The 11,887-nt window shown below is 52.0% G+C and overlaps 1 protein-coding gene across 1 annotated transcript; it reads left to right on the top strand.

The window, feature by feature from the left end:
* Positions 1-878: 878 nt before the first annotated feature.
* On the top strand, positions 879-1,833 carry LOC123140706 (ribosome-inactivating protein). Its single transcript, XM_044559990.1, has one exon. The coding sequence runs from the start codon at positions 925-927 to the stop codon at positions 1,699-1,701; it is 777 nt and encodes a 258-aa protein (XP_044415925.1). The 5' UTR covers positions 879-924; the 3' UTR covers positions 1,702-1,833.
* Positions 1,834-11,887: the final 10,054 nt, after the last annotated feature.

Raw genomic sequence — 11,887 nt, 5'->3', positions numbered from 1 at the left:
GTCGCACCTTAAAATTTTCGTGCTCATCATCATGCCAAGCTTGCTCTCAAAATTTAGAATACACCTTACAGGTTCAGATGCTTAGGAGTAGGCAATTAAGGCTGTGTTTGATAGCAAAGTACTACATAAACCAAAGTATCAAAAACTGCAGTAATTTTCAGTGTAGGTATGAGAAACCATGGTTTTACCAAAACAGAGTATTTTGGGGTATTGACAATACATAGAACATGTTTGGTTGTTGCTCCACAACGCTGCAAATTTTGCTGCCTAGCTGTTGTGTTTAAGCACTCAGCAGCTCTCTTTTTTAAAAAGAGGTCCAGGGTTCGTTTTTTTATGCAGAAAAAAAACTACAGTTTTCCCAATACTACAGTATTAAAACCATAGTTGTTAGGGGCAACCAAACAGCTCATTGTAAATAAAACTATGGTAATCTAAAAACTGTAATATTCTCAAAATACTTAGAAAATATTTTTAGCCAAACCGGTATTATTTCATACTAAGCGGTTAGCTTGGTGAGCTACTAACAAAAATTGCAAATTGCAAACAAACCTGGATTCGCGGTGGTTTACAAGTTGCTTTTGTCATTTACTCCACTGTTTATTGGATGGGGAGAGTGGAACGGATAATGAAGCGCCCGCCCTGTGCCGGCACTTGTACTCCATGAACGAAGCTAGCAATCATGAAGACATGCACGAGGCGTCTGGGCTAGGTGGTTTACATGTTGCTTTCTGCCCCGCTACCGCTAGCTAGGGGTTCTCGTGCTGCCATGCAATATGCATAGTCGTTCTTATCCGATGGCAGTGAACCATGGTCCGTGTGCCCTACCACCACTATATATAAGCATGCACCTATATCGATCGGTATCATGCACAATCCGACCACGCTCCACTCCAAGCAGCCGCGCTACGAAAGAAGAGGAGGAGGATGGCCGGGCAAGCACCCGAGTTCACGGATTCCTTCGGCGTGCAGACCGACGACTACGGCGACTTCATCCGCATAGTCCGGCACCACGTGATCGACTACTGCAGCGACAAGCGCGGCGACGGCATCGTCCAGCCCGTGCTGCCGCCGGAGAAGGCGGTCCCGAGCAGCTGGTTCCACGTCGTCCTCGGAAACACGCCGGCCAGCTCCGTCACGCTCGCCATACGCATGGACAACCTCTACCTCGTGGGCTTCAGGACCCCGGCCGGGGTGTGGTGGGAGTTCGGCAAGGAGGGCGGCGCCCGTCTCATCGCCGGCTCCACCTGGCTCGGCTTCGGCGGCCGGTACCAGGACCTCATCGGCCAGAAGGGGCTGGACGCCGTCACGCTAGGCCGTGCCCAGATGGCCGCGGCGGTCGACGTCCTGGCGAAGCATGGCACCACCAACGCACTGGAGGAGGAGGAGGAGGGAGTCCACGCCGACCCGTACGCCGTGCCCAAGACCATGCTGGCGAAGCTGGTGATCATGGTGTGCGAGGGGCTGCGGTTCCTCACCGTCTCCGGCAGGGTGGACAGGGAGTTCGACATGGCGGAGGTGACCATCACCGAGATAGAGGGGAAGCAGGTGAACAAATGGGATAGGATCTCGGCGGCGGTGTTCAAGTGGGCCGTCGACCCGACTGCTCCGTTCCCCGACCTGGTTGCGTTGGACGTCAGCAATAAAACAGACGCGGAACGCATCGTCGTGCTCGTCAAGGATCAAACTACGCATGAGGAGTAGCACGCGCGCGGGTGAGAACAAGAACGATATCTGATCCGATGACTCGTTGTTCTTATTGTACTTGTAAGTATGCATTTTTTTTCCGGGATTGTACTTGTAGTATGCTATTGTATGTTATGCTTGATTCACTTACTTAGGCCAACTCCAGCGCGCGACCCCATCCTGTCTGGGTGCGTCTGTTTGGGGTAAAACGGACAAGACGAGACGGTCCAGCGCGCGGACGCAAACGGACTTTTGTCCGTTTTCTGTCCGCTTTCGACCCATCCCCGGCCCAAGTTTGGGCCGCTTTTGGGGTGAAACGGACAGCGCGCGGACGGGCGGACCGTGTCCGCGTGTCCTCCTCTGGCCCGCCCGTCGCTGGCACAGTGACCCCTTTTTCTATCCGCCCCTCCCTCCTCCAGCCGCACCCCCCCCCCACTCTTCTCCACTCTTGCCCCTTGTCGCCGCCGTTGCCATTGCAGCTGTGCCACTTGGACGCGCGCTCGCCCAGCCCCCTTCCCCTCGACGCCCCCGAGCTACCCAACCACGGCCACCTGATTTGCGCTCCCCGCGGCCGGATTAGGAGCGAATCTGGTCGGTCTTGAGCTCGCCCGGCTGTGGGAAGCCGCGCCGCGCCATGGACTGGCCGGGCACCGGGCCGGAAGGCCCCGACAAGGCCGCAAGGACGCATGCAGGTAGTGGCTCCTCCTCTAGCCGCTCGGATCTACACCGTCGGTGGTCCGTCGGCAGATACAAGAATGGTGGTCGGCCGGGCTCGGTGCTAGCCCAAAAGCTCGTCGGCGCACCGTTGCCACTCATTAAGTGCGACGACTGCCTAAAGAAGGTCGTGTGCCACATGTCTACAACGCCGGAACATCCCGGATGGGTGTTTATCAAGTGCTTAAACGATGGGGTATGTGCTACTTTTGCTTCGGTTGTGCTCTCGGATTTGATTAGTTGTGCTAACTTAAAATTTTATTGTGTACAATGGATGCAAGTTTTGGTATTGGGAAGAAGAGTATATCGATATATTGATAGAGCGCAATTTAGTAGATGTTCGTGCACTTTTAGCTAGCATAGAGGCTAGAGATGAGACTAATGCACTTGTTGCTAGAATAGAGGCTAAACATGAGACTAAATGTGAGGAAGCAACGTCTGCTTCTTTACACTCGAAAAAGAAAAAAGCACGCATTATCGAGCCTCCACAGATCAACAATGAATGCATCGAGAAGGCACTAATCCAACTTACAGGAGCAGTTATGAAAGTTGGATATCTTCTAAAATGTATTCTTGTGGTTCTTGTTTTCTTTGGTCTTACTTTTCTAGTTAAAATTTGGTGACGTATTCTCATGTATCAAAAATCAATTATGGGAAAAAGTTATGGGCGTGCAAAGAAAAATGTACGCGGACAGGATGCGGCCGGGATGCGTCCGCGCGTTGAGCGCACAGCCACCGCATCCCAAAAACTGCCCGGACACGACCCCATTGCCCTACCAAACAGACAGAATCCGGGCAAAACGGACGTCCGTTTAGGATCGTGCGCTAAAGTTGGCCTTAGATGTGCAATAACTAGAGCACATCTAGATGTGCCATAGACACACCTATGAATCCAGGTTTGTGGCCAAAGTCGGACCTGTTCATTACCCCTCTGACCCCTCAACTCTAGGCCGGGCCATCTATGCTTCGGCTGTTGAACACTTATTTGAGCTTTGCCCATTAAATTCTGTAGCCAAAATGTGCCCTCCACATATACCTAGATATTGGCCGAGAGCACGGTGGATTTGAGTGCCCCCTTGGCGATTTCGATGTTTCTTACTTTGAGGTTGAAGTGGAGGTGAATGAAGAGAATGACGGTGATGGTGACGTGTAAGAGATCGACATTTTGGTCAGCCCGGGCGTTTGAGGCGTCTGTCTGGGTCGAAATTTCGTGACCAGGCCGTCCGCCCGGGCGTTTGAGGCGGGTTTGGGGCGCCTGGCTATAGATGATCTTAGTCTAGTTTGGGAAGTTTTCGGCAGCTTCTAGGCCAGATTTTCAGTCGTTTTTCTTTTGTTTTGTGTTTATGGCCGGTTTTCATCCAATTTTTCCTAGGGATTTTCATTTTGTTTTAATTATTCATTTTTAATACTTCTGCATTTTTTATTTTATATGGTTACTTTTTCCCTTTTCGGTCTATTTTTAAAATTAATGAACTAGTTTTTAATTCATAAACTAGTTTTAGATACACTATCTTTTTTAGAATTTGTGAACTTTTAAAACCAATAAATTTTTAAATTCACGGTTGTTTTCGAAATCAGTGAACATTTTTCAAATTCACGAGCTTTTTCAAAATTGCAAGTTTTTCCAATTCATGATTTTCTTGGATGCACCAATTATTTTAATCCATATAAAAACTGGTGACCAGGTCATTAGAGTAGGAAAATAGTGAATGCAAAAAAAAAACAGTAACCCTCGTGAGCGAGCTGTGGGAGAGGCAGCTAGCAATATTGGGTCACAACCCACGAACTTAGCGAGCACCAGGAACCCATTAGATGCTTGAAGCGTAGAGAATAAGCGAAATCACTAATTAAGGGGTACCCCTTCCAAAGATCACTCCACATTCTGTCATGCTGACAAGTAGCGCACATATAGTGTGCCACTTGTCGCAACCAGGAAGTTTTCATTTTTTTATTCTTCAAAATGGTTTATCTCTTTAGACATGCATCGAAACCACGAATCGTTTTTACCCTTGGATTTCTCGCGTCGATTTTATCCCTCCAAAACCTAGGGAAACTAGGCAAAAACTAAAGCACAAAGAAACCAAAAAAATCATGTAAAACCCAAAAGAACGTACAAATGGGATCGCTAGCATGCAACACATGGTGATGGTAGGGCGCACCTCTTGGCGCGATCTCAAGCCAAAAGAGTGACATTTGGGGGAGCCCTTCAAGATGTACATGTTAATTAGTTGCACGAGTCCTATTTGACGCCCTCAACACCTATTATAGTGTATTTCACAAATCAGCACCATCCCTGTTGAGGATATAGACCTTAGAGTCACCCGCCAGGAGGGGCCGGGTTACTCGTAGGGTCGTTGCCAGAAGCCCGGAGCCAAGTTTCAAGATAATGGGCCAGAGATGGGCTGAGACCCGGATATGGCTTAAAGCCCGTAGTACAATCATTATTATTATAGTAGAACTTGTAGTGTAAGGCAAGTATTGTTTAGAGTCCGAGCCGGACACTCTTATGAGCAGGCCGGGACTCTAAGGGCTGCTGGGCGTCAGCCTCCCTATATAAAGGGACGACCCGGCAGCGGTTGAAGGGCGACAACAATCTCATCGAGAGCCGGGCATAGCTGTTTTAGCTCCCTGGCGATTGTAACCCTAATCAATAACACCACGAACTGGACGTAGGCTTTTACCTTCACCGTAAGGGGCCGAACCAGTATAACCCTCGTGTTCCTTGTCCCGCTTAACCCCTTTAAGCTTCCTAGTTGAGATGGCTCCACGACTAAGTCCTAGCTCAAGGACATCTGCCGTGACAATTCCACGACAGTTGGCGCCCACCGTGGGGCTGGCGCACGGTGGATTTGAGTTCTTGAAGGGCAGCTTCGAAGGGCTCAAGGGATACGCTGTGGGCCGGATGACCAAGAGTCGTCGCGGCAAGCTCTACATCGACGACGCGGACTGGGGCCCCGACGTCGGCTCAATTGAGTACGGGTACCGGGTCCCCTTTGGCGGAATTCATGTCTTCATTGGCAAGATTGGTGAGCCGGGCCCCGAGCCGGATCTCTGCGCCGATCTCATCGAAACGGCTCAGCGCGCACGACCCGCCCGGGCCCGGCCTACCTTAAGGCGCGCTTTTGTGGGATGCATCCATGGAGGGCCCTCTGATCCGTCCGGGTCTGGTGATGAGGCGGCCGCCGGCTCTGACGACGAGTCGGCCACTGATGAATCAAACTCGTTGTACCAACTCCAAGATAGCAGGCTCATGGGTTGTTCCGATGGCGACAGTATTCCGGACCTTTCTGAGCCGCCAAGTCAGGTCAGAGTTTTTATGGCTGGTGCGCAGCCTGTTCAGAACCCCACTGCCGGATCGGGAAACCCGGTGCCTTCCCCGGCTCAGGTGCTGATGGATCTCACGGACAGGATGACGGCCCTGTTAACCGCCGCGGTTGACCCGGCGGATCAAGCTCAGCATGATGCGGAGGTGGCACAGTTAAAATTGGATCTGATAAAAGCTAAAGAGGATCTTGCAGCGGAAGGGATCAGGCTGGCTGCGGAGCGGGCGGCTCTCGACGCCCGGACTCAGCTGATTCAGGCGCAGTCCTTCCAACTCACGATGGATCAGAACGCGGCCAACGAGGTCATGAGAAGGAGGCATCAGAAGGCCCAGTCTCGACTCCCACCGGTTTACGATCCACGCAATCTCTTCAACACGCCGGGTGCAGGGTCTAGTAACCCGCCAGGGGTCATTGCGCCCGGGTCAGGACCCCCTATCCAGCCACGAGTGATGGGGCCTCCCCAGGTGCCCCCTGCCCCGCCTCAGTATGTGCCAATACCCCCGGGTCATTACGATAACCCGCTGGAGAACATGGTGGCTGCGGCAGCATGACTGGCGGCTCTCCCCGTTGACGGCGACTCTCCGGCGGCCATCGAAACCCGCCGGGTCAGGGAACTCCTGCAGACGGCTCTGGCACAGCAAGAGGCGTACTCCTACAGCCGGGACAGGGTCCACTCGACCCCTCGACCAGGCCAGAGCCCGAGTTACAGCCGGCACATGGTCTCAGCAACCGGCTCAAGTAATGTCCGACGCCATGACCCGCCCCCTGGCCATGGCCCGGTTCATAAGGGAGCTTTTTACGCAGCGGACCAAGCGCGGCAGGAGGCGGAGCAGGTGCCTCAATTAACGGCTTACCAGACCCCCCCGGCTTATCCAACGACTTCTGTTGATGTGGGTATCCCTACCAGGACCGGGGGTGTCCCTTGTTTGGTGCCAGCTATCCGTAATGAACGTCTGCCCAAGGACTTCAAAGGCCCTAGGAAGGTGCCTAACTATACAGCGGACTTGCAGCCTGCAGCCTGGATTGAGAGTTATGAGATGGCTATGGAACTGCTGGAGGTCAGTGAGGCGGCCATGGCCAAATATTTCACCATGATGTTAGATGGAACTGCCCGAACGTGGTTGAAAGGGCTGCCACCGAACTCCATTGGGTCTTGGGCTGAGCTGAAAGCCCGGTTCATTCAAAACTTCAAAGATACCTGTAGGCAGTCTATGTCAATTGTGGATTTGACTAACTGTAAGCAGCAGGAGGGTGAATCTACGACCCATTGGGTTCGCTGGGTCAAGGAGATCATACATTCATCAGATAAGATGGATGCCGGCTCTGCAGTCTTAATGTTGGAACAGAACTGTCGCTTTGTGCCCCTTAAAATGAAACTCGGGCGGCTTAAACGCGACTGCACCGATATGGGTACCCTAATGGCGGCTCTTGTCAAGTACGCCGATTCTGATGGTACCAAGGATCCCCCTTCAGACGATGAAAGGACAGGGAAGGGAAAGAAGAACGGCAATGGCAAGGGTCCTCAGTTTAACCCGGGGAACCAAGGAGGAGGCAAGCGTAAGGCCGATGGCAGCCTAGAGTTTGTAGCCAACACCAACTCTCAAGGTAATAACCAGCGACGCAAGGGGAGGCCCCCTCCCCGAGGCGGCGGGTCAGGACCTTCTCTGGAGCAGCTGTTGAATGAACCTTGTCCGAGACACGGCTCTAGAGAGAAGCCAGCGACTCATCTGTGGAAGGATTGTGCTATCATGAAGGCCTTTAAAAACTACAATGGCCCGGGTGGCGGCTCAGGTGCCGGCGGCTCAGGCGCCGGTGGCTTTCATGGCCCGGGCGGCGGCTCAAATTCCGGTCCTCAGAACGGTCAAGGGGGTTTTAATCAACAGTCTGGTCAAGGTCACCAACAGAGCAGGGGGGTTATCAGACCAACCCAAAGCAGCTTAGCGGTGGACAGTATCATGTGTTCACCACCAGTTTGTGCAAACGAGATCAGAAGCTTCACAAGAGGGCTGTTAATGCCGTTGAGCCGGCAGTTCCACGCTACTTGCGGTGGTCTGAGCAGCCTATAGTGTGGAGTAGGGAGGATCACGCTCCCCGGGTGGATAACCCGGGCCACTTGGCCTTAGTGGTGGCTCCTCAGGTGGGAGGCTATAAGTTCACGAAGGTACTCATGGATGGAGGCAGCAGCATCAATATCCTCTATTATGAGACTTTTCGCCGTATGGGGTTGGTTGATAAGAACCTCAGCCAGTCAAACACTATCTTCCATGGTGTGGTACCCGGTAAGTCGGCTTATCCAGTCGGCAAGATTGAATTGGAAGTGGCTTTTGGTGATGAGAACAACTACAGGGTGGAGAAGTTGACCTTTGAGGCGGTCAAGATAAGAAGTCCATACCATGCTATATTTGGACGACCGGCTTACGCCAAGTTCATGGCACGACCGTGTTATGTGTACTTACAGCTCAAGATGCCGGGTCACAATGGGACCATTACGGTTCATGGCAGCCGGAAAGTGGCTCTGGAGTGTGAGGAAGGTGATGCAGCTTATGCAGAGTCTGTTTGCGCCACGGAGGAGTTGAAGTTTTATAAAGACAATGTTGACCCAACAGATATGACCTCTCTGAAAAAGCCATCCACGAAGAATGAACCAGCAATGAAATTTAAGTCAGCTGACGAGACTAAGCTTGTTGATTTTGTTCCAGGAGACTCGTCTCAGCAGTTTAGCATCAGTGCAAATCTGGACCCGAAATAGGAAAGCGCGCTCATCGAGTTCATCCGTGAGAATAGGGACATCTTCGCATGGAAACCTTCTGACATGCCAGGTGTACCTAGAGAACTCGCTGAGCACACTCTCAATGTTGATCCGAAATTTAAGCCGGTCAGACAGTTCCTTCGGCGGTTTAATGAAGAGAGGCGAAAGGCTATTGGTGAAGAAGTGGCCCGGCTCTTGGCGGCCGGGTTTATCGTTGAAGTCTTTCACCCAGAGTGGTTAGCTAACCCGGTGCTCGTGCTCAAGAAGAACGGCACCTGGCGGATGTGTGTGGACTACACGGACTTGAACAAGGCGTGTCCGGCTGATCCTTTTGCCCTCCCCCGTATTGATCAAATCATTGATGCTACGGCAGGTTGCGCACGCTTAAATTTCTTGGATGCTTATTTCGGGTATCATCAGATTAAGATGGCAGTTAAGGACCAAGAGAAGACGGCGTTCATCACTCCCTTCGGAGCCTTCTGCTATGTGTCTATGCCCTTTGGACTCAAGTGTGCACAGGCGACTTACCAGCGTTGTGTACAGAATTGTCTTCATAAACAGATCGGGCGCAATGTTCACGCTTACGTGGACGATATTGTGGTTAAATCCATCAAGGAGGAAACCCTAATAGATGACTTAAGGGAAACCTTCGATAATCTCCGGGTCTACAAGATGATGCTTAACCCGGCCAAGTGTGTTTTTGGTGTTCCTGCAGGCAAACTATTGGGCTTCTTGGTTTCTGACAGAGGCATTGAGGCTAACCCGGAGAAGATCAAGGCCATCACCTCCCTGGCTAAGCCGACGTGTATAAATGACATTCAGCGTTTGGCGGGTCGCATCGCTGCTTTAAGCCGGTTTATAAGCCGTTTGGGTGAGAAGGCTATGCCCTTATATCAGTTGATGAAGAAAACTGATAACTTTGTCTGGAACGATGCAGCTAATGCCGCTTTTGAGGATTTGAAGAAGCAACTGGCAGAGCCCCCCGTCCTTGCTGCTCCGGTTGATAAGGAGCCCTTGTTACTGTATGTGGCGGCAAACGCATGAGCCGTCAGGGTGGCTATTGTGGTGGAGCGCAAAGAGGCGGGTAAGGAGCATCCGGTTCAGCGGCCGGTTTATTATGTCAGTGAGGTACTCATTGAGTCCAAGCAGCGGTACCCGCATTGGCAGAAACTTGTGTATGGGGTGTTCATGGCGAGCCGGAAGCTCAAGCATTATTTTCAGGGTCATCCCATCACTGTGGTCAGTTCTGCCCCTCTTGGCGATATTATCCAAAACAGAGAGGCCACAGGGAGAATTGCTAAGTGGGCTATAGAACTTGGCCCTCATGGTCTCAAATATGTGCCACGCACTGCTGTTAAATCTCAGGCTTTGGTGGATTTCATCAATGATTGGACCGAGTCGCAAGTGCCTGAGCAAAAGCCGGATAACACTTATTGGACTATTCACTTTGATGGGTCCAGACAGCTGGAGGGCTCGGGGGCTGGCGTTGTATTGGCTTCCCCTAAGGGTGACAAATTCCATTATGTGCTACGGTTGATGTTTCCTTGCACTAACAATGCGGCTGAATACGAGGCTTTGCTCCACGGTCTTCGGGTGGCTAAGGAGATGAGCTTAAGCCGGGTGAGGTGCTTTGGTGACTCAGACTTGGTGGCTCAACAAGTATCAGGCACGTGGGATTCTAAGGATCCTCTCATGGCGGCTTATCGCCGCGAGGTTGATGCCATTGTTGGGCACTTCCAGGGATACCAAGTGGAGCATATTGATCGCAGGAGGAACGAGGCGGCTGATGCGTTAAGCCGGCTAGGCTCTCAGTGAAAGCCGGTGCCGCCTAACACTTTCCTGGATGTCCTGTATAACCCTTCGGTCAAGTTGCCTACAGAGGAGGACTTGGCTATCCCTGACCCGGAGGCGCGACTGGTGGCGGCTCTTCATGTCATACCAGACTGGACAATGCCATATCTGGCTTATATAACCCGGGGAGAGTTGCCTGAGGATGAAACTCTGGCCAGGCAAATAACCCGGCGGGCTAAGTCACTGATTGTTATCGACGACGAGTTGCATCATCGCAGTGTTTCAGGGGCATTTCAGCGTTGTATCTCCCCTGAGGAAGGTCAAGAGATCTTGCGCGAGATCCATGAAGGGGATTGTGGCCATCATGCCGGTTCAAAATCTCTTGTGGCCAAGGCTTTCCGTCATGGTTTTTATTGGCTGACGGCTCACGCTGATGCAGAGGACTTGGTCAGTAAATGTGATGGCTGCCAAAGGTTCTCACGACGGGCTCATGTGCCGGCTCAGGAGTTGAGGATGATCCCAATCACTTGGCCCTTTGCGGTCTGGGGGCTTGATATGGTTGGGCCTTTTAAACGGTCCAAGGATAAGAAGACCCACCTCTTGGTGGCAGTTGACAAATTCACGAAGTGGGTGGAGGCTGAGCCAGTTAGCAAGTGCGATGCAGCCACGGCGGTTCAATTTATGAAGAAGGTGATTTTCCGCTTCGGCTTTCCGCACAGCATCATAACTGACAATGGCACCAATCTATCCAAGGGCGCTATGGAAGAGTTTTGTCAACGAGAGCATATCCGACTTGATGTTTCCTCAGTGGCTCATCCCCAATCCAATGGTCAAGCTGAGAGAGCTAACCAGGAGACTCTGAAGGGCATCAAACCCCGGCTTTTGGTCCCTTTACAACGGACGCCGGGTTGTTGGGTGGACGAGTTGCCCTCCGTCTTATGGAGCATCAACACTACTCCTAACAGGTCTACAGGCTTCACGCCTTTCTTCATGGTTTATGGAGCAGAAGCAGTCCTCCCCAGCGACATCCGTCACGATTCACCTCGGGTGGCGGCTTATGTTGAGACGGATAATGAACAGGCGCGCCAAAATGCTCTGGACTTGTTGGACGAACAACGGGATATAGACCTTAGAGTCACCCGCCAGGAGGGGCCGGGTTACTCGTAGGGTCGTTGCCAGAAGCCCGGAGCCAAGTTTCAAGATAATGGGCCAGAGATGGGCTGAGACCCGGATATGGCTTAAAGCCCGTAGTACAATCATTATTATTATAGTAGAACTTGTAGTGTAAGGCAAGTATTGTTTAGAGTCCGAGCCGGACACTCTTATGAGCCGGCCGGGACTCTAAGGGCTGCTGGGCGTCAGCCTCCCTATATAAAGGGACGACCCGGCAGCGGTTGAAGGGCGACAACAATCTCATCGAGAGCCGGGCATAGCTGTTTTAGCTCCCTGGCGATTGTAACCCTAATCAATAACACCACGAACTGGACGTAGGCTTTTACCTTCACCGTAAGGGGCCGAACCAGTATAACCCTCGTGTTCCTTGTCCCGCTTAACCCCTTTAAGCTTCCTAGTTGCGATGGCTCCACGACTAAGTCCTAGCTCAAGGACATCTGCCGTGACAATTCCA

The sequence above is a fragment of the Triticum aestivum genome, chromosome 6D (assembly GCF_018294505.1).
Source record: "Triticum aestivum cultivar Chinese Spring chromosome 6D, IWGSC CS RefSeq v2.1, whole genome shotgun sequence".
NCBI classification, from domain to species: domain Eukaryota; kingdom Viridiplantae; phylum Streptophyta; class Magnoliopsida; order Poales; family Poaceae; genus Triticum; species Triticum aestivum.
Note: the sequence above shows the minus strand (reverse complement) of the source record. Positions and strands in the feature narration are given on the sequence as shown.